The following is a 23,851-nucleotide window of genomic DNA, read 5'->3' as shown; positions in this document are numbered from 1 at the left end:
TTCGTCTCTTCCTTTCTATTCCCCACCCCCTCTACCTTTTCCTCCAAGATCTCTCTTCCCTTTGCTCTTTAACTAAGTGCTTTCTAGGAACAAAATATTATGTTTGTGGATTTTAACAAGGAACAAACAAAGCACCATGGCCTCTGCCTTCAGAGCACAATGAGCTCAGAGAACAAGGAAGGGAAACTATGCAATCTGGTAAGATTTAATACTGTGGTAAAGGAGTTCTGTTCTAGCACATAGCAGGAACATCTAACCCATAATACTGGGGACTTAGAGAAGACTCCCGGAGAAATTGCTACCTGACGTTAAGTTTCAAAATGTGATCAGGAATTAGCCAAATCTAAAACTACCGGGGAAAGGAATTTTTCATGGAAGGGGAAGCATGGGCAAAGGCGAAAAGATGCAAAGAGCGTAAAGACATGAGAAGCATGTTTCATTAGCAGATGCTGTTCGATTTTGCTCAGTCCCCTGAAGTTACAATATTGTAAAGTAAGTAATGGCGTCCAGACTTCCTCACTAGTCCCAGAATGGAGTTTAACTCATGTTTTTGTTCAAATGATTATTACGTTTTTGCACTTTCTGCTGGTATGATGTTTCCTATCTATTCATTCGACCAGTATTTATTGAGTGCTTTTTATGTGAATATGTCAGTAAAGTAAAATGCTCAAATATCCTTCCCCTCCCAGAGCTTACATTCTGGGAGTGGAAGAATAAAGGCAAACAAATATGTATATTTTATAGGTTTTGTGGGGGTTCTTTTTTGGTGGTGATAAGTGTCGTGGGAAAAAATGAGAGCCAGATAAGGATGATGACGCAACTCAAGGACGAGTAAGGGTCACGTGTTTTGCATATGCCTTTGTTTCACACTAAGAATTACACTCAAGATCAAATCACTATATTCTCAAGACTATAGAGATAGTGAAGCCATACTGCAATACTTATAACCTATTATTTATAATGTCTTATGATTTTGCCAAGTTCTTGCTATACAATAAATCAGCCTATGAGTCAGATAAGAACCTACCCTTAAATGGCAGAACAATTCCTCCTCTTTACGGTTATGTCTTGCCCTGATAAACCACTAACCTGAATACAGTAGGCTAAATCCAGTAGTCTAAGACAGTAAAGCACAGCAAACCTATGATACATTCGGAAACAACAGACTTCCTCCTAACACTACTAGCTCCTTTGCTCAAGTTTCATTGGATAGTGTGAGGCTATAATAAAGTGGGATGGCTTTTGAATAGGGTGTAAATTACCAGAAGGTAGGTTGCTAATAAGATAAATTTCTGAAAGTGCCCTAGTCATTCAGAATATGCATTTGGATATATCTAAAATCATCTCACAGGAAAATTAATAGACCCACTGAGAAATTCAAAGTAGGGCATCTAGCAACATACATACAACAGATTCTAATTTCGCTGGCATTTAACTGTTTGTTATATTCAGATGAATAATCTGACAGCCCCACGTGTAAATATATATCTTACAGGATGCATTGAAGCAATTGGATGTGATACATAAATTAATAAAGCAGGACACTGGTCTTACAGGTACTCTTGGTACTCTGTTGTTGTTTCCAACTTCCTAGAATTAGCCATTCAATGTTTAGAATCAGCCTCAGTTGATTCATTTCTTGTGCTATTTTTTTTACTGAACTGGGGGTGGAGAACACATGTACTTGCCTCTGCCCTTCCACACATATCAGGTTTTCCTATCATTTAACTCAGAGCAGCACAGAATGTAATCAGGGCTTTTACTTAAATTACAGTGTACATGAACTTTGGTCAGGAAATACTCCAGTGTGCACCCATGCAGTTCCTTGGGGGCTGTAAGAGCGAGAACGAAATTGCCCACCAGAGGAAGGTTAGCGTGAATCATGGCAGTGTCTTGGCTCAACGAGGCAATCACTTCCTTTCAAATCAGCTCCATTAGCTCCCGAGGAGGAAAATCTGAAGGCATCTATCTGTTCCTTGGGAGGTTTTTATCGACTCCATTCTTGTCCTTTTCCTGTGAATCCACCTGTTTCAGCTCAGCCTTTTATCACCAACCATCATGTTTTCTGTGATATACTGTCAGTGAAATAAAAATAGGAGAACTGCATGCAAACTAAATCACTAACTAAACGGTTTACATTCTATGATGCTAGCCATGCACCAACATTTTACAAACTAGGATATTCTCCCGAACACTATTCCTTTTAAAGGCATGAAGGCTACGTAAGTGTAATGAAACTGAATTGCTATGCACTTTATGAATACATTTGGGAAACCTTCCTATTTTCCCCTCTTTGAAAATCCAGTATGAAGAACTCAGGTTTAAATGTCCACAATGCCAGTTTACATATACATATGTGGAAATCAGGGGCTGTAATAGAATATAGAAAGTGAAAACTATGTCAAACTTATACATGCCTTACCATACTAAATCAATCCAAATACTGTTTTATAAGGTTGATTTACAAACATTTTATATATATATACATATATATGTGTGTGTGTATATATATACACACACACATATATATTATGTTTGTAATATATATAATATAAATAATAAATGTAAGTAAATATATAATATCTAATATTGTAATATATAAATACAATATTATAATATATATTATGTATATAATGAATAATATAATAAAATATAAAATATATGTGTGTATATATATATATTTTTTAAATAGGGTTCATGCCCAGCACAGAGCCCAACGTGGGGCTGAGATCAATGCCTGGGCTGAGATCAATGCCTGAGCTGAGATCAAGAGTCAGATGCTTGGGGCGCCTGGGTGGCTCAGTCCGTTGAGTGTCCGACTTCGGCTCAGGTCATGATCTCGCGGTTCGTTATTTCGAGCCCCCCATCGGGCCCTGTGCTGACAGCTCAGAGCCTGGAGCCTGCTTTGGATTCTGTGTCTCCCCCTCTCGCTCTCTGCTCGCACTCTGTCTCTCTCTCTCTCTCTGAAGAGTAAATAAACTTAAAAAAAAATTTAAAATAAAAAAAAGAGTCAGATACTTAATCAACAGTCACACAGGCACCCCCAAACATATTTTACATTTAACTTAAAGGCAACTAAAGATACAAGAATACGTCTTACTGTGATAAAGCATAGTATTATGCTAAATATTTAAACAGAACAACACAACCCAAATAAACATCCAAAAATAAAAGTTAATGACAAGAACTCAAAGTACGATTCAGATGTTCACTATCAATACTATTATTCAGCACTCTCTTAGAAATCTTGGCCAAAGCAGTTAGAACAATAGATGAGCTCAAACTATTGAAAATCATTATATCTTATGCAATTATTATTTGAAGATGATATGCTTCCCTACCATGAAAACATAAGAGATGTAACAAAAAAACTTTTAGAACAAAGGAGATATTATTGACACAATAGCTTGAAAATAACCAGGTAATCGTTAAGAATCATTAACTTTTCTAAATACCAACAATAGGCACTTAGAAGACAAAATGAGAATAGAAAAGCAACACCCAGGGGCACCTGGGTGGCTCAGTGGGTTAAGCATCCAACTTCAGCTCAGGTCATGACCTCATGGTTTGTGGGTTCGAGCCCCACATCGAGCTCTGTGCGGATAGCACTGAGCCTGGAGCGTGCTTCAGATTCTGGGTCTCCCTTTCTCTCTGCCCCTCCCCCCCACACACTTTGTCTCTTTGTCACTCTCAACGAATAAACATTAAAACAAAATTTTTTTTAAGAAAAAGAACACCCAGAAAAGCTCCAGAGCGCTCTCAAAAATTAAATTATTTATATTAGATTTTGCATAGGAGTCCGTTGGTCATCATCAATAGTATTCGTCTTACTCAGAAATTCAAACTGAAAGGCATGAATTTCTTTAACAGCCGGGTTAAAAACAGCAAATGGATAATAGTTCTTTTTTCATCTTTACAGAAAAGCTAGCCTGTGCGAATTACTTGACCACTAACCCTGTATTCCAGAACAGGTGCCCTGTTGGGCAAATTCGCCTTCTCAACTGCTTATTCTTACTTCCTTTCCACATCTTGTGGGTATTTGAGATATCAGTGATTTGAAAATCTAAATAGGGTAACAGTAGAAGTTTGCTAACAAGTACTAATTAATTGAGCCATATTCTTTCTTCCCCGAAGGCCCTCCCTCGTGGTAGATTATGAGGCATCTTAACTTTCAAACCACCATAGTGCCGTTGAGTGCATAATTCCTGCAAGGCATTATCCCAAAGCACCTCGAGGCATTAATGCATCCTGTGCTCCCCTGGACCTCAAATCCGCAGCGGTAGAGTGTGTCCCTAAGTAGCTAGCTCCTAAACTGGAAGATATTTCCATTACTTAAGTAATGGCGATAATTCAAAGGTGAAGTATAAATATACTATTTTTTTTTATACATGTTTCAAAGTCCTTCCAAAAATATCAAGGTGGATTTCCTTTTTTTTTTTTTTCTAGCTTGAAGCCTGGCAGCATGATTCTACATGTAAATAAATTGATGTATATAGCGTGCAATATTGCCTTTCAAATTAGGACCTACCTGAAATTAAACATCAATCACCCTCTAATCTTTTTTTCTTTTTTAAGAGAGAGAGATAGGGAGAGAGAAAGTGAGCAGGGGAGAGGGGAGGGGGGCAGAGGCAGAGAAAGAATGCCAGGCAGGCTTGCATTGTCAGTGCAGAGCCTAACATGAAGCTCGTTCCCACGACCCAGGGATCATGACCTGTGCCGAAATCAAGAGTGGGACGCTCAACTCACTGAGCCACCCAAGAGCCCCACCCTAACCTTTTTTATTGCGCCATCATTCATTTAATAATACGTCTTCCTCATGGATCTAAGGTTACTTGTATTTATGCACTATGTTTAAGACTTCATTTAGGTAGTAATGTTTTCTTAATTTTTTTTGATGTTTATTTATTTTTGAGAGAGAGACAGACAGAGTGTGAGCAGGCAAGAAGTAGAGAGAGAGGGAGACACAGAATCTAAAGCAGGCTCCAGGCTGTCAGCACAGAGCCCCATGCAGGGCTCGAGCTCACAAACTCTGAGATCATAACCTAAGCTGAAGTCGGAACCTTAATGACTGAGCCACCCAGTCTGCCCAGGTAGTAATGTTTTCATCACAGTGCAGCACATTTCAATATGGAAGCAATCAATACCATGGATTATTAGATTTAGTTTAAATAATCTTAATTAATAATCCTTTCTCTGAAAACTCTGGAAATTTATAGACAACTACACTTTATCTCCTAAAGCAAAGGGTTCAGGACTTCCCCTGGGTTTTTTTTAAATAAGGTTTTTGGTCAATTTGCTGTTAAATTCTCTCTAATAGAAAACAAAAGTGATCTGAAAGAAACTCTAAATGGAGTTATTTGGAGATGAAGGACTTATTTATATTTAAGAGCATAAAATAGGGGCGCCTGGGTGGCTCAGTCGGTTGAGACTCCGACCTCGGCTCAGGTCACGATCTCACAGTCCGTGAGTTCGAGCCCCGCGTCGGGCGCTGGGCTGATGGCTCAGAGCCTGGAGCCTGTTTCCGATTCTGTGTCTCCCTCTCTCTCTGCCCCTCCCCCGTTCATGCTCTGTCTCTCTCTGTCTCAAAATTAAATAAACGTTAAAAAAAAAAAAAAAAAAAAAAAAAAAAAAAAAATTTAAGAGCATAAAATACTAAGGTCACGAACAACTTTTCTAACAAAATTGTTCTTAAAATGGAAATGCAACCATTGACTCTAGTCAACATCATGGCTTGCAAAGTTTGAATGTATATGAAACTGCATTGGTATGGTGTAACTTCTTATTCTGATAGGAAGTTATGTCTTTTAAAATTTCACCATCTATTTCAGAGGATGTGGGTAAACAATCCAGTAACACGTCCAGCTGCTAAGACGATGATCGCATCGCTAATGTGGCAGAAAACATTGTTCTGTCACATTTTGTTCTGTCCTTTTACTGTGCAGCTGTTTATATTAGGAAAAGACTTGGACTTCTGCAATACCAGCTTTGTGATTTCCGGTCTAGCATTTCCACGATTCTAAGATTCTTAACCATCCTTTCCACCCTCGTATACATTCTTATGTTCACATTTTTATGTTAAAGCTATATAAATTTCACCGGCGTATAAATAGATCCAGTGGTTGAAATGTGTGAGCCCATTTCTCATCCATGAACCAGAGTAGTAACGCAACATCTCTCAATGTTAAAATCATTCTTAAAAGAATTCTTACTCCAACCAACGATGTACGAACGATTTTATAAAATATTATCTTACGAACACAGTTATCCATTAGGGGGTTTTGCTAACATCAACTTGAAGACAACACAGAAAATAATTGTGCTGAATGGTTGGTAAAAAGTGTTACCAATGGTTTCAATTTTAGCATTAACAGAAACAGGAAAAGATAACACAAATAGACGTTCTCCTAATTTCCTGGGCAAATCTGTCTGATTAACTGTAAGCAGGCAGTTCTTTCTGAGAGGACAATAAATGAAACTTTTCTTATTCTATTGAAATTCTCAAAACTCAAATATCTGATTAAAATGCTCTTTCCCAAACTGAATGTTGTTCTAGAACTCTTACTCCATTAAAAAAAAAAAAAAAAAAAAAACAGGAAAGTAAACTTAAATTGATGTGTGTTGATTTGTGTAAACTGACCAAATATTTTATCTTTCATGTATCTCCATAAAATATTTCTTCATTTCAGAAAGAAGGATACATTCTTGAGTGTTTATTTTTAGCCTTTGAGGTCAATGAAGGAGGTTCAACTCACTTAGGAGCCAAATGGGGTCTACAGACACAAATCCAGGTCAGTTCAATAAACCTAAAGCAAATGATTTGCCTGTCTATTTCCTTCATCTTAATAACAGTTGAAATGTCTTAAAGCAAAAACAATATATATTTTTTAATGTTCTATAAATTTAGGGGTGCCTGGGTAGCTCAGTCGGTTGAGCGTCCGTCTTCAGCTCAGGTCGTGATCTCACAGTTTGTGAGTTCGGGCCCCGAGTCGGGCTCTGTGCTGACAGCTTGGAGCCTGGAACCTGCTTCGGATTCTGTGTCTCCCTCTCTCTCTACCCCAACCCCACTCACACTCTGTCTCTCTCTCTCTCTCAAAAATAAATAAACATTTAAAAAATTTAAATGTTCTATAAATTTCATATAACACTTGTTTCCCATCTTAAGGGGAAAATAGCCACGAGTGAGAGTGATGTAAACAGTTTTATACAACATGACTTCTAAAATAACCTAGGCTATGTGCACTATGGGGAGAAACAATTCTCATCACATATTTGCTCAGACAATTTGAATTATGCACTTTACATGTGCACTACAAGTTATTTTTATTACAAATTTTTGTGCATGTGTAACTTTAATGGCTACACCAATCTGAAATTAGATTTAGAGTCACATTTATAACCATAATCCATGATTTCTTTGGCTCAGGCACAACTATTATGGATCTCCTACCCTTATTTCAAATTACCCCTCATCTCTGCTGGAAGGATCTAAGGCCTTAGATCATATATGCCCAAACTAATTTCCCTTAGTGTCTTTAGAACATTTGCCATTTTCGGGGCGCCTGGGTGGCTCGGTCGGTTAAGCGTCCGACTTCAGCTCAGGTCATGATCTCACGGTCCGTGAGTTCGAGCCCCGCGTCGGGCTCTGTGCTGACAGCTCAGAGCCCGGAGCCTGTTTCAGATTCTGTGTCTCCCTCTCTCTCTGCTCCTCCCCTGTTCATGCTCTGTCTCTCTCTGTCTCAAAAATAAATAAACGTTAAAAAAAAAATTTTTTTAAAACGAACATTTGCCATTTTCTTTCTCTACCACTCCACCTTCTGCTTTGCTGCTGCCTATGTAAAGGTTTTTCTACCAACAGAGGAGTTTTTCAAACCATTCTTATCATGGAATCAATGGTGGCGCCTCCATTCTATGAAGCCACAGGAAAACCACTTGTTGTCAATTCCAGAGCTGCCGTTGGGGCCACCTCCAGTGACCACTGTTGCCTCCAATGCTAATATTTGCTGGTACCCATTCTAGGCTATGGTACATTCTCTCCAACATCTTCTCTTGTTCTGATCAGACCTTAGACTCGTGCCTCCATCCATCCATGTGCCATTGGCAATGTCAAGTGAAGGGATATACATAGTCTTTGCCCACAAGGTACTCCTCCACATTACACAAGTTAGCAGGTAGAACCATTGTGGTTCTTCAACAACTGACAGAGATCTCAGTTCTTATTCCAAGACCCTCTCCCAAAAAACCAGGAAGAAATGCCTGGGGATTAGATCATGAGACAAGATGATTGGAAAACACTACTGTAATCAAAATTTCCACACCCCACTCACAGCAATGGACAGACCATCTAATCCAAAAATCAACAAGGAAACAATGGCTTTGAATGACACATTGGACCAGATGGACTTAACAGATATATTCAGAACATTTCATCCTAAAGCAGCAGAATATGTATTCTTCCCCAGTGCACATGGAACGTTCTCCATAATAGACCATATACTGGGACACAAATCATCCTTAAGTAAGTACAAAAAGATCAAGATCATACCGTGTATATTTTCAGACCACAATGCTATGAAACTCGAAATCAACCACTAGAAAGAATTTGGAAAGGTAACAAATACGTGGAAACTGAAGAACATCCTACTAAAGAATGAATGAGCTAACCAAGCTGTTAAAGAAGAAATTAAAAAGTATATGGAAGTCAATGAAAATGATAGCACCACAACCCAAAACCTCTGGGATACAGCAAAGGCAATCATAAGAGGAAAGATCTAGCAATCCAAGCCTTCCTAAAGAAGGAAGAAATATCTCAGATACACAACCTAACCTTACGCCTTAACGAGCTGGAAAAAGAACAGGAAATAAAACCCCAAACCAGCAGAAGACAGGAAATAATAAAGATTAAAGCAGAAATTAATGCTATCAAAACCACAAAAACAGTAGAACAGATCAATGAACCCAGCCAGAAGCTGGTTCTTTGAAAGAATTAACAAAATTGATAAACCACTAGCCAGTTTGATCAAGAAGAAAAAGGAAAGGACCCAAAGAAGTAAAATCAAGAATGAAAGAGGAGAAATCACAACCAACACAACAGAAATAAAAACAATAATAAGAGAATATTATGAGCAATTATATGCCAACAAAATGGGCAGTCTGGAAGAAATGGACAAATTCATAGAAACATATTCACTACCAAAACTGAAAAAGGAAGAAATAGAAAATTTGAACAGACCCATAACCAGTAAGGAAATCGAATTAGTAATCAAAAATCTGCCAAAAAACAAGAGTCCAGGGCCAGATGGCTTTCCAGGGGAATTCTACCAAACATTTAAGGAAGAGTTGAAACTGTTCCAAAAAATAGAAATGGAAGGAAAACTTCCAAGCTCTTTCTATGAAGCCAGCATTACCCTGATTCCAAAACCAGACAGAGACCCCACTAAAAAGGAAAACTATAGACCAATTTCCCTGATGAACATGGATGCAAAAATCCTCAACAAGATATTAGCCAACCGGATCCAACAATACATTAAAAAAATTATTCACCACAACCAAGTGGGGTTTATACCTGGGATGCAGGGCTAGTTCAATATCTGCAAAACAGTTAACGTGATTCATCACATCAATAAAAGAAAGGACAAGAACCATCTGATCCTCTCAATAGATGCAGAGAAAACATTTGACAAAATACAGCATCCTTTCTTGATAAAAACCCTCAAGAAAGTAGGGATAGAAGGATCATACCTTGAGATGATAAAAGCCATATACAAGCGACCCAACGCTAAGACAGGGTTTTCCACTCTCACCACTGTTATTCAACATAGTATTGGAAGTCTTAGCCTCTGCAATCAGACAACACAAAGAAATAAAAGACATCCAAATCAGCCAGGAGAAGGTCAAACTTTCACTCTTCGCAGATGACATGATACTCTGTATGGAAAACCCAAAAGATTCCACCAAAAAACTGCTAGAACTGATTCATGAATTCAGCAAAGTTGCAGGATATAAAATCAATGCACAGAAATTGGTTGCATTCCTGTACACCAACAATGAAGTGACAGAAAGAGAAATCAAGGAATCGATCCCATTTACAGTTGCACCAAAAACCATAAAACACCTAGGAATAAATCTAACCAAAGAGGTGAAAAATCTATACACCGAAAACTATAGAAAGCTGGTGAAATAAATTGAAGAAGACACAAAGAAATGGAAAAAGATTCCATGTTCCTGGATAGAAAGAACAAATATTGTTAAAATGTTGATACTACCCAAAGCAATCTACATATTCAACACGATCCCTATCAAAATAACACCAGCATTCTTCACAGAGCTAGAACAAATAATCCTAAAATTTGTATGGAACCAGAAAAGACCCCAAATAGCCAAAGCAATCTTGAAAAAGAAAACCAAAGCAGGAGGCGTCACAATCCCAGACTTATACTACAAAGCTGTAACCATCAAGACATTATGGTACTGGCAGAAGAACAGACATTCAGATCAATGATGTAGAATAGAGAACCCAGAAATGGACCCACAAACGTATGGGCAACTAACCTTTGACAAAGCAGGAAAGGATATCCAATGGAATAAGGACAGTCTCTTCAGCAAGTGGTGCTGGGAAAACTGGACAGCGACATGCAGAAGAATGAACCTGGACCAGTTTCTTACACCATACACAAAAATAAACTCAAAGTAGATGAAAGACCTCAATGTAAGACAGGAAGGCATCAAAATCCTCGAGGAGAAAGCAGGCAAAAACCTCTTGGATCTTGCCCGCAGCAATTTCTTACTCAACACGTCTCTGGAGGCAAGGGAAACGAAAGCAAAAATGAACTACTGGGACCTCATCAAAATAAAAAGCTTCGGCACAGCGAAGGAAACAATCAGCAAAACTAAAAGGCAACTGACAGAATGGGAGAAGATATTTGCAAATGACATATCAGATAAAGAGTTAGTATCCAAAATGTACAAAGAACTTATCAAACTCAACACCCAAAAAACAAATAATCCAGTGAAGAAATGGGCAAAAGACATGAATAGACACTTCTCCAAAGAAGACATCCAGATGGCCAACTGACACATGAAAAAATGCTCAACATCACTCATCATCAGGGACACACAAATCAAAACCACAATGAGACAGTTGCCGGAATGGCAACATTAACAACTCAGGCAACAACAGATGTTGGCGAGGGTGCAGAGAAAGAGAATCTCTTTTGCATCGTTGGTGGGAATGCAAGCTGGTGCAGCCACTCTGGAAAACAGTATGGAGATTCCTCAAAAAACTAAAAATAGAACTACCCTAGGACCCAGCAATTGCACTACTAGGCATTTATCCAAGGGATACAGGTGTGCTGTTTTGAAGGGACACATGCACCCCCATGTTTATAGCAGCACTATCAACAATAGCCAAAGTATGGAAAGAACCCGAATATCCATAGATGGATGAATGGATAAAGAAGATGTGGTTTATATATACAATGGAGTATTACTCAGCAATCAAAAAAAATGAAATCTTGCCATTTGCAACTACATGGATAGAACTGGAGGGTATTATGCTAAGTGAAATTAGTCAGTCAGAGAAAGACAAAAATCATATGATTTACTCATATGAGGACTTTAAGAGACAAAACAGATGAACATAAGGGAAGGGAAACAAAAATAATATAAAAACAGGGAGGGGGACAACAAAAGAGACTCATAAATATGGAGAACAAACTGAGGATTGCTGGAGGGGTTGTGGGAAGGGGGATGGGCTAAATGGGGAAGGGGCATTAAGGAATCTACTGAAATCATTGCTTCACTATATACTAACTAATTTGGACGTAAATTTTAAAAAATAAAAGATAAAGTCAAATAAAAAAAAAAAAAATTTCCCTTCCTCTCTGGTCCTGAGCTGTTGGCATGACATCAAGCTTGTGTGCCTGACTGTCTCTTACTTGGAATTAACCCTTTCCTAGGAGTCATCTTACTTTTTTCTTAAATGGAAATGCAATAAATGAGCTGGCCAAATGGCAGCTAAGAAAAGCTTAGCAACGTTTGAATTTAATATGGAATTTCATTGATAGAGTATAACTCTTTAATCTGATGGCTAGAAAGTATTTTTTAAATTTCCACCCAATATTTAAAGGAAACTAGGTTTTTAAAAAATGGCATTTCTGTCCAACTGCTAAGATATTGACCAAATCACTGACCTATCAGAAAACCTAAACTTCTGTATCAGTTTTGTCACTAAAAGCTATGTTCATTTTGGGCTCCTTTAAACCACAAATCCTCAGACATGCACTGAGTCCTAGACTGAACATACTTGAATCAGCTAAACTGGGATTCTACACACACACACACACACACACACACACACACACACACACTGAGTGGTTCTCTGCCACTCTCACTCTTCAATGACTATTTAGGGGGGTGGTCAAGGGGCAGAGAGGGAGAGAGATAAAGAATCCCAAGCAGGCTCCACAATGTCAGCACAGAGCCCAATGTGGGGCTCGATCCCACTACCTGAGATCATGACCTGAGTTGAAATCAAGAGTTGGACACTAAACCAACTGGGCCACCCAGGTGCCCCCTTTGCGAGTACTATAATTCTGAATTTCCACGGGCTCATCATCATCAGATCAGTGCATAGCTGGCAATGAGCAGAGAGGATGAGCTGGGATTGGAAAAGCAGTCCACACACACAAAGCACAAGTTCTGGGCATGATGGAACAGAGGACATGTGACCAAAAAAAATCCCATAATTCTTACTAATGCTTTTTTGTTAAGCATCTAAAAGGTGGAAATATACTGATATTTACTTATGGGATGATAATTTATGCTCATTGTAATAATACCGTGGGGGAAATATCTAATCACCCTCTTGCCTAAGTAATCACATGGGTAGATCATATAAAATTTTCTTTTTTTAATATTAACAAGAAACACTGTGTTCTATAATATCTCAAGTTTCTAAAATCACATATTTCTTCTTCATTCACCGACCGTAAAATTGTACATTTCATTCGCAATTGAATCTTTTGTTGGAGGGTCTCTCAAAGGCAGGCAAACAGGGTGGGTTTGAATAGAGATGTAGCAAATAATTTGTTTCTTTCTTTTTTTAATTTTTAAAATTATTGATTTATTTATTTATTTTTGAGAGAGCCAGAGACAGCGTGAGCAGGCGAGGGGCAGAGAGAAAGGAGAAAGAGAATCCCAAGCAGGCTCCCTGCTGTCAGAGCAGAGCCTGACACAGAGCTTGAACTCATGAAACTGTGAGATCATGATCTGAGCCGAAACTCAGAATCAGATGCTTACCAGACTGAGCCACCCAGGCACCCTGCAAATAATTTTTTTTCTAAATGTTGACCATGTTCCAGAAGACAGATGGTATAACCCCTACCTATGTAATGTCTGGCTGATTGTGTCAGGATGATAATAAATCATTTCTGGATTTTCCATCTAAAGTTTCTTCTTTTTGTTCCTTCCACTCTGCTCTCTCTACCTTTGAGTCACAAAATTTTCTCTCTCCTTCCATCTTCCAGAACCAGGCCAACTAACTGTCACTCATGACAATTACTACCTTCTATCTCCCAGATATGGGAAGAGGCCCATAGTGGCAGGTCTCAACCCACGCTGTCCATCAAAATGCCTTGTAGAAAACTTGGAATGTAGACCTACCCAACAACCATCCTGAAGGTTATGACTGCCAAAGAGTCTCTCACTTCTAGATAATTCTCATATATAGCCAGGGTTGATAAACACTAACAGAGGAACATAAATTCCATTTTTAGGCATATGTAAAAGTGATAAAGCAATATATGTTTACCTAAGCAATTATACTTTTCTCGTGGAAACTCCTACATACAAAACCAGCATCAAGAAAGTTGGCCTTTGGTATAGGCCTTCTTTAAAATCATGGAGAAGCTACTATTTCCTGGCACGCAGAACTCACTCAGCCTATGTCTGGGAATACCCTTTGTGTTCAGACTTCTTTAATATCATAGAACTGATATTAGAAACAAGTACAATTGAGACCATGTTGGGAATATTATATTGTGGGTCAATATTGGTTAAACAGCATTTGGGGTGTTGGGATGTTATAGTTCTCTAAGAGTTCTTGAAAATCTACCATGCAGATTTGCACAGCTAAACTTCCAGAAGTAGTTAGCTACAATCACATTGCTTAGTACGAGACACCAGCCACATACACCTATGGAGTACTTGAAATAAGGCTAGCCCACGTTGGATTTGTTGTCAATGTAAAACACACACAGATTTCAAAGACTTCATACCCCCCCAAAAAGTGAAGTATCTTTAAATGTTTATATTGATTATAACTTGAAATAATAATATTTGTAGATATTTGTAGCTATTGTTTTAAATAAAATGTATTATTAAAATTAGTTCACTAGTTTCTTTTCATTAATGTGAACTATTAGAAAATGTAAGGTTATGTGTGTGGCTCGCATTATATTTCTACTTTATAACACTTACCCATAATTACTTCCGCCCCAACACTTATCACAAATGTCATCCTTTTCATAGACCTCATCCTATCCTCTCTCACCAACACTTACTGTACCATAAATGTAATTATTCTCCATGACTGGCTTTATTCAGCTTCTAACAGCCAAGCCATCAAGTTGGTACTCCACCTCTGAAGATTCATCAAAAAACTTAAAATTCAAGGTTTCCACGTAGGCTTCTAGTCTTCTGGGATCACGGAGAATAAGAATTCCTACTGAAAAAACCTGAACACCTCTGTTGAATATAAATTTGTAAAACAAAACAAAACAAAACAAAACAAAAGCTTGCTCCAGCCTTCATTTGTGCTAAGGGACACACCTCTCTCTTGCGGTGAAACACCCTAGCTCCATAAGAAAGACTAATTTCCCACCACAGGAACCAAAGACCTAAAAAAAAATCTTTGCACTGAAGGTACCAGAAGTTTTCCTTCAGAGTCCAGGGTTGAACAAGAAGAAGCCAGACGACTGCCATGGGTCCCTAAGTCTCCTTCATGCTGCTGAACATCTGTCGCTCTGCCAGAATGTTCTTTGCCAGCTTGGGAGGTCGCTGATCTTGAATGTCTGACCCAGCTCTAGAGTCTCCCTTCTGAATATGTCAGCAACCTCTCAAGATGTTGTCTTGATCTTCCTGCACAATGCCCTGTGGCATGTCCATAAAAAAAAAAAAGAGGGAAGGTATATGGCAGTGGGGTGAGATGTGGAGATCACGGAGTCATACAAGACTTGGCTTAAATCCCGTATTCCACCATTTATTCTCTTTCTTACTTCAGTCAAGTTAAAACCTAGATTTCCTCGTCTATAAAATGAGGAGAGTAATAAAATACACTGGACGTAGACTCTACCAGTTGGATACAATATACATTCACGAACCCCCCAATTGCAGCTGGAAACTTGACTCCCAGGTAACAACATTTTCCGGTCTCTGTGACTAGACTTGTCAGGTGACCGGTTTCCAGCAAGAGGGTTATAAACAGAAACAATACATGTAATTCTGGGTCTGTGACCTTCAGCTTCCTTCCAGAGCTTGGAACATGGAGCTGATATCAAATCATGTTGGATCATGCAGATGGGAACAAGCTTAAGGAATCCAAAGCAATGAAACAGAAGGTACTAGAGCCAGTCTAAGCCTCTGTTATTGAGGCTTCTATTGCATTAACTGATATGTATCCTAATATGCCCAAGGAAGTACAAAATGAGAGAAGAGAGTGCACAGAAAATGCTTAGCATAGTGACTAACTGATACTAAGCACTTGCAAACGGAGGCTTTTATTTTCATAAGCGATAGCCCTACATCTAGCCACTTTTTACAGACTTCCAGAGAAATGCACACAGACACATGCAAGGAGAATAAGCCAAGCCAAATTCACTGATTAGAACACACATGATACGACGTAGAATGCAGAAATCTAGAGGCCGGGAGAATTTCCCCCGAGCCTTAGGAATCAAAATTGGTACAATAAATGCTCTGTACACCGTGCTAACCCATGGGGATCTGGATTGCCTGCTCTGTACAGGTGGAAATCACGATGAGGCTGCTAAGTGGGACCAGCAGAGAAACACATCTGTGCCAGCTCATGCTTCATTACTTCAGACAGCTCCCTTTCAAAAAGCTATCTGGTCATTCAATTCTGATGTCTTTTGTCCTGTTCGATGGATGAAGACGAGAGCAAAGACAGCAAGTTTTAATGACTTCCTTCTCGATAGGTACAGAATAAACAATCTTTCCCTCTTGGCAGCAAAGACGCCCAAGCTTAGAAGAAGAGCTGTCTCTCTCTCTCTCTCTAGGAGTCCGCCATCTTGTATCAGCCCGATGCTAAGTATGTACGCATTCCCCTTGCTTGGGCAGAATCTTTTAAATAGTTAACTATTGGAAATAGCCCTATGCCAGAAAACGGAGGAAACTGTGGGTGAATGTGGATTCCTGCAGATAAATCCTAACTACTAAGGCATGCTTTCTGCATTTAGCAGATGTTAAGTGAAGCTCCTAGCACAGATGTCTCAACCTATAGAGAAACCGTCCTTTTCCAAAGGAAGGGGCCATTGAGGTCTTAAGGCCCCAGAGTGAGAGGCCCGCATCGTTTACAAACACACTGGCACAATGGCATCCTATAAATGGGAGTGTCAGCATTTCATCCCCTATCTGCCCCAGAGTGTGATGTCCTGAGATTGAACCCGTTCCATCTCAGCACCCCGAGACAGGACTGGATTCACTGCTCAGCAACCTTCACATATGAGATTATGGCCTGCATACCAATGGCAAAACAGATCCTACGTGTGCCCTCCGCGTGGCATCCAGAGCCTCTCAGGAAGCCTGTGCAGACACGCCGGGATGGAATGCCTGATGCCGGCTCCAGGATGCCCAGGTTGGATCAGAAGCACGGCAACTGTCAGCGAGTATGAAGATAATCAGGACTGAAGTCACACCTTTTGGTTCAGCAGAGGCCAGCAGCCTGAATTTTTGTTGGTGAGCTGCAAGGGTACGATCCAGCGTGTCGAGTCTAATAACTTTCCTGTCTGAAGTCTGATGTGCTAAGAGATCCGGGCTGCTCACGTTAAAAGCTGGGTTCCCGATGCCTTCCGTAGCCTCTCTATCTTCTTTAACTAGAGCAAAACAAGGAGGTCAGAAGATCATTCTAAAGCAAAATGTATTCCAATGACAAGCAGAAAATTCCTCCCAGTAATTCTTGTGCGGAAAGACTCAAGTGTATCATCCTCAAATGTCACCAAAACAGAATTAGGTTAAAATTAACTCTTAAAAAAAAAAAAAGAATAAATGATTAAAATAATTACAAATTGCACCCTGACAAGCAAGAGCAAAATTTCGCCCACAGCCATTTGTCTGTAATTAGTTAATTAATCCTTACACAAATTATGAGCAATAACTCATCAAGCAAGGCTCACCCATCAGAAATTCAGCCGACTTGGATTTCTTCTGCTTAGTTTGCTTCAGAGCCTTCTGCCGAAACTTCTGGAGGGAAATTGTTAAATGAATAAATTAGCTAAAGAATGAAGATCATCATTTATGATCCACAACTAACACAGGATTTTAAATATGGGATGGCATTGAAATGTCATTTAATTTACATCTCTCCTAAAGGGGTCAAACACTAATTGAACAACAGAAGTGGAAGAATTAAATAAAAGAGGATAAGAAAAGTTAATACAAATGCCAAATGAAGGTCACGTTCAAATACTTTGTTTTTATCATTTTTAATTAATGCAAAGGGCCCTCAACAAATTAAGGACACTAGCCAATTTGCACAGAGAAGCTTGCACTGCAGGATTGACAGGAATTCGGACAGTGCTATGATGCCATTTCATTTCGGCGAGATAGAATGATCTTGTAGAAAACGTGCCCAGCGTTGGTGCTTGTTTGTGTCCGTATTTGTTTTAAACCGCTAAGTTCCAGCGTGTGAATTAATTCCTTCTTGAAATCTAACCAGGGATAAATCTGATCCAAAATTTCAGCAAAAGTCAAAATGATGTGAAATGCCAAGAGTTTCATAGTCTCCTGGGACTTACACAAATTTCATAAAATGCCACCTCACTGAAAACCAGAATTCATTACGTGACTGGGAAAGCCATTAATATGAGAATGCATAATAAATGTTCAAAAATGAAAATGAATAGCCAGAAATATTATTAGAGTCCTCAGACTCCTACAAGTTCCAAATGAATCCTTGATAACTGTCAGACTAAATTTTAAAAATATCCATGGTGGAAATGCTCAAGTTTCAGATTAAATTATAAAATTTAGGTTAGCCTAAGCCAAAGAGCCAGAAAGATAAAGCACGTAGAAATGAGCAAGCCACGGTTACATGTAAAGGTGGCGTATCAGACAACGCATTAAATCAAGTTTCTGATGACTGGATTCAGAATAACAAAATGTCGTGTCCATTTTACAACCCTGTGTCATTGCTTTTACCAGATCTCCTGGAGCTTCTAACATTGCCATTTTGCGTTACAGTGTTTAGAAAAAACCTGACTTCTTTTTAAAAACCTCTTTCCTTATTCTTATAAATATCATAAAGCAATTAAATCGTAATACAACAGGTTGCATAAATAGCCTGGTATCATAAAAGCATGTTAAAGATTTAGGAGCAAATAGTCCACGTAGCCAACCCAAATGCAGGACCTGTTTTTCTGAGAATCTCCTCTTTGAAACATAAGGCAAATAGTGTGCGATAGGTTTAAAACAAAATGTATTTAATGCGACTGTAAACGAAATCAAGGAAAAACATGTACTCCAGAGATCTTTTTTCTAAAAAGGTGGTGAAGAGAGCCCCGCAGGGGGAAAAATCACAATCCCCCCCACCAAAAAAAAATTGCTAGTATTTCGAGATTTTCTTTTAAAGGAAATGCATAATAACTCTTATTTAGAGAAAAGTCCAGTAATTGTAAAGACTTTTTTCTTGCTTTCAGGAATTCTGATATTTCTTTTTAACATCTGCTGTCAAAGTAGCGTGATGTATTCTGTGCAATTGCTCTATTTAAAAGATAAAAATAGCCTCACAACCTGATAGAAATCCTAAGATGTGTAGTATTAGGGTCGAGTATGAAAATGTACAAGAGACATCTGAATCACAAGAGACAATACATTTCACTAATTTACATCCCTTCTCAACTTTTAAATTAAACGCAGAAGACGAAAGGCACTAAAAACTCGGTAAACTTTTACAAACAGTAGTTCAGAACTGCAAGACTGTTCCCACATTTAGGAAGACAGGGGGTGAAGTATGATTTTTTTTTTCACAGCCTCCATCTAAAGTGGCAGCAGATAGGAGTCTTCTTGACGTGGTTCAGTAACCCTGCGACTTCAACTCCTTTCAGATCCAGTTAAACACGCTTTTAAGTAGATGGATGTGGCCTATTAATAGACCTCATTTCCTTACTAAGGGCTTCAAATGAAATGATGTGTTTTCTCTCGAACGTTTAAAAAGGTCTCAAAGATATTTTTTTTCACGAGTTCACATATTTAAAAGGAAGGCCAAGTCTGATTGTACACACCAGAGATAAATTCTTGGAGGGGATTAGCAAGTGAGGGATTGTATTTTGTGACCTCTTTACTACTAACACATGTTCGAGAGGAAACGGGCAGTGATTTCCCAGTGCTCTCCTTGGCCAATTCCTTTCCGCGTTCCTCTCTACACATGGGCACCTTTAAAGGGGGTAAATTGCACCTTCAACTACCCCACCTCGATTCAGATGCCCTCCTTCCTGATGAGATTTTCTCTCCTCAGCTCCTGCAAACAAATCCTTTGCTTCTATTTCACATTAATGCCTTCATTCTTTGCCACTGGTTAAGTTAGCTTATTTATGGAACTTTTTATTATTTTTAATAAGCTCACATCAACCTATTAAATATGTATATGGCATTTCAAAAATTAAATCGAGAAACAAAATTTGATCATCAGTACCTTCCTGCTTCTCACTGATACCTACTTAGTCCTGAAGAAAAGCAGAATGTTTAGAAATCTTGACCAAACCAACACAGATAGGCCTGATGTCTTTTTTTTTTTCCGCCCTTTACGTTGCTATTTCATTGCTATAACCTAACTCTACATCAAATCAAAGCAAGCAGTTTCTGGGAACACGTTTATTTTGCGTGTGTGCTTAAATAGTGCTGAATCCGGTCTTTCAAACATTTTTTGTTAAGGTTATCCCCCTAAATATGGAATACGTACTGTGGAAGAAAGCAAGAAATACTTTGTGATTTGAACAGAGGGGAAAAGAAAAAAAGAAGGAAAAAAAAAAAAAAAACCTGCCTGGAATTGGTAAGACCTGACATTGTTTTGGACAATACACATCCTCTTCGTCCAAAAAAACAACAAATGCCTTTTCATGCAACATGGTCAACTTGAAAAAATAATAATTGTGATAATACCGCGACAGAGTCGAGAACACGAACAACAACAAACTCATTTATAACCAGTGGCGAGCCAAACGTAGGAAGTTTTTAAAAGAATGTGATTGTCGTCGGGAGGAATGGGGTCCCCCCCAGCACAGCGCTCAGCTCGGCTTGCAGTCCAAGCCATGGCCGAGGGGCGCGGCCAGCCTGGTGGGCACAGACCAGCAAGAAAGTGAATACTGCATACTGCACAGATCATCGCTCGGTTCAGGGCAGTCAGATTGCATCTGGGATCAACCGATCGTGCGTGATGAAACCGTCAGCCCTCATTTGTGTCTAGCTGTTTTCCTCTGTCCGGCTGTAAACAAGGCCGGCTGGGGGTTGTCGGCCTCCCCTCGCGTGCGCGGGGAGACCTCACAGTCAGACCTCGCCAGGGGCCTCTGCGCGCACCAAACAGTTCCATCTTCCGGACAGCGGTTCCAGAGCACGACCGGCAAGTCACAATGTGAGGCCACTTAGGAATGACAGAGTCAGGGCCTCCTTTCAGAAACATGCCTTAGATTCCTACACATTCTGGCAGGGCACGTCTCTTCCATGAAATTAATTTAGGTGTTCCTGACATGAACAACTGTGTTTTTTCATTGTTGTTGTTGTTTTGTTTTGTTTTGTTTTGTGTTTTCCAGCAGACTAGCTCAGCAGATTCATCTTGTTGGGGAGGAGGGAGTGGTGGAGATTGTTTTAGTTGTTTCACTGCTGTGGGGCTTTGCTTGGATCAGCCAGAAAACAAAACCAAAAAAAAAAAAATAGACATGGATAGAAATACTGTCGATCTGGTCCACCTCCAGGAACCTAATCATGCCTGAATTGCTGGGAGGAGTGTAATGATGGTAAACAGGAACAGGTATGTTGGCTTCTGTTCTCATCCACTTGGGCCACATTGTTGCCTTTACAATAAAGCAAAAGACTGTCTTGAAGGAATGGCATCTCAATCATAAAAAGCAGGGGCTGTCATTGAAGCCATTTTCCTGGGCAAGTGGCATAAAGGTAACATTTAGTATTCACTACACTGAGTTCTCCTAGCCAGCTGGTCGGTCCCTGTTAAGACTTTCATTTATGCAGCTTGAGCTGGAACCCTTTTTGTTCTCCCGGTCTATTACTTTGTCTATTTAAGGGATAACAGCCAAAGTGAAACAGCTTGCAATTTGCACCTGTCTGCTCTGAACATTCCATGTTGGATTATATAGAGAGCAAACTCTTCATTGCTAATGAGAACAAGACTGGGTAAGGCTGAATGCAATTTTGTTGGGGGACCTAGAAGATATTTTAGTGGGCTTTCTTCCCTTTTCTAAATAATTTGATAGGGACCACCATATTCTCATGTTTTAGAATTCCTAGAGTAAAAAAAAATGCAACTCAGAAAAAATGCAGTGAAGTTGTGTATTCTTTAAAGGAAAATTTAAATGTCATGTAACTAAGAATTAAATCAGCATTCAATTGTCTCAGATGAGAGAGAAAAACTTTAAACGCTAGGTTATTTCCAAATTGTTGTAAGCACAAAATACCTAGAGAGACCCTTAATTTATAAAATTGGCCATGAAAAAAAAAAGTTGATAAAAAAAATTAGGGGATGTTACAGGAGAAGGACTGGTTTGGGAAATAATACTGAGTGTCTGAAAGTGAACCAACGCTCTCTGCTTGTATTATCTTTGAACTTTTAATTGACTGGATGGAAAATAAAAATTCAAATGACTGAGTTCCAAATCATACCTAGATAGATGTATATGTGATATCATCATGCAAATCACAGAGCACATTCTCCACAAATGCAAAAGTGCCAGCCCATGATTCTTTCCAACCTTTTCTGGAAGTCCTCTGCAGCCCCCTTAGCTCTGAGGAGTTATATCAGTGAGCCACCATCTATTTTTAAAGAATGTAAATTAAGTGAAAGAACTTGAAGTAAGGCTTATGACATATTCCCAAACCTTGTGGATATTTTTTTTTAAATCATAATAATAATGTTCAGATAATTTTCCAAAATATCCTTGAAGACTGTCCAAAATTTAGTAAAATCTATATATGTATAAATTAAATATATACATGCACATATATACACATACACAGAATATATACTGAATATATATGAGAACAATGTAATATGCTGAATATATATAAACTATATATATATATATCCACACACACAGACATATATATATATATATATATATATATATATATATATATATAATATATATTGAAAATATATTGAAACAGAATAACAGGATATATATACATACATTTTATATATATATATATATATATATATATATATATATATATAATATGTGTGTGTATAGATAGATAGATAGATAGATAGATATATTTGTGTGACATTTAGATTCCAGAAATCCCTCACATTGGCACCTTCTGTTACAGTGCTAACTGCTACGGCGACAAGCTTAATGAAGCCAAGGTGGTCACAAATATTGTCTCACTCGTAACTTCTATAGTTTACTGTGGCTGCTGGCCCACATCTTGCCTGACAGATAACGTCCCAGCTCGTCAGCGATGGACCCTCTCATGCGACTTTAGGAGTCCTGTCAGCCATGGCCGAGTCTGGTCAGGTCAAAGGGTTGAGCCATGTGTAATTCAGAACAGAGGAGGTCCCACGGTCTCGCCACAAAAACAATTACGCTACTTATTTCGCTCTAGCCCTTGCCCCAAACTCACAAGCCTCACATTTTCAGGGCAGTCAACCTAATTCTGCCCCTGGGCGATAAGCCACATGAAAATATGTGCTGCTGTGTTTATAAATCTAATCAAAAATAGAAACAGTGGACGGGCTCAGTGAGGTCCTATTATGGATCATGGGAATCCCTGGAAATTCTGAAGGCACTTTTGTTTGACTTCCGTAGACTCTCTTTTGCTATTACATTGTCTGCTACACTTCGTTAATCATCCTCTTTACTCGTGAGTGCTACCAAGGAGGCTAAATTTCTGCTCACTCCTCCTGTACTTTTCAAGTCCATGGATGATATTATGAAAAATAAAGCTTGAAAGGCTGCTTTTAAAGGAAAAAATCAGAAGAGGGAACTACGGTTATAGCCATCTTACCTCTCTATCCATGTTCTCGGCCCCTTGCCCTTGGCGATGCACAGATTTAAATCAAGTCCCCCTAAAAAAGACAAATAATATTTAAAAAGTAGAATAGGGGCACCTGGGTGGCTCAGTCAGTTGGGCGTCTGACTTCAGCTCAGGTCATGATCTCGTGGTCCATGAGACCGAGCCCCGCATCGGGCTCTGAGCTGACGGCTCTGAGCCTGGAGCCTGCTTCCGATTCTGTGTCTCCCTCTCTCTGGCCCTCCCCGCCTCACACTCTGTCTCACTCTCTCTCTCGAAAATAAGTAAACATTAAAAAGAAAAAATATTTTTTTTAAGTAAAATAAATTGGTCTGACCAGGAGGGATATGAAGCAATTTGGGGCTGGAGAGCTAGGATG

The 23,851-nt window shown here is 39.1% G+C and overlaps 1 protein-coding gene across 1 annotated transcript in view; it reads right to left on the bottom strand.

Moving 5' to 3' along the window:
- Positions 1 to 23,478, bottom strand: part of LOC122220629 — a 256,097-nt gene extending 232,619 nt beyond the window's left edge. Inside the window, exons 1-3 of the mRNA XM_042940353.1 lie at positions 23,467 to 23,478; positions 17,409 to 17,475; positions 16,932 to 17,108 (exon numbers count right to left, since the gene is read on the bottom strand). Coding sequence (XP_042796287.1) covers positions 16,932 to 17,108; positions 17,409 to 17,475; positions 23,467 to 23,478 — 256 coding nt within the window. The remainder of the gene's footprint in view (positions 1 to 16,931; positions 17,109 to 17,408; positions 17,476 to 23,466) is intronic.
- Positions 23,479 to 23,851: the final 373 nt, after the last annotated feature.

Source organism: Panthera leo, chromosome B2 (assembly GCF_018350215.1).
Source record: "Panthera leo isolate Ple1 chromosome B2, P.leo_Ple1_pat1.1, whole genome shotgun sequence".
Taxonomy (NCBI): Eukaryota; Metazoa; Chordata; class Mammalia; order Carnivora; family Felidae; genus Panthera; species Panthera leo.
Note: the sequence above shows the minus strand (reverse complement) of the source record. Positions and strands in the feature narration are given on the sequence as shown.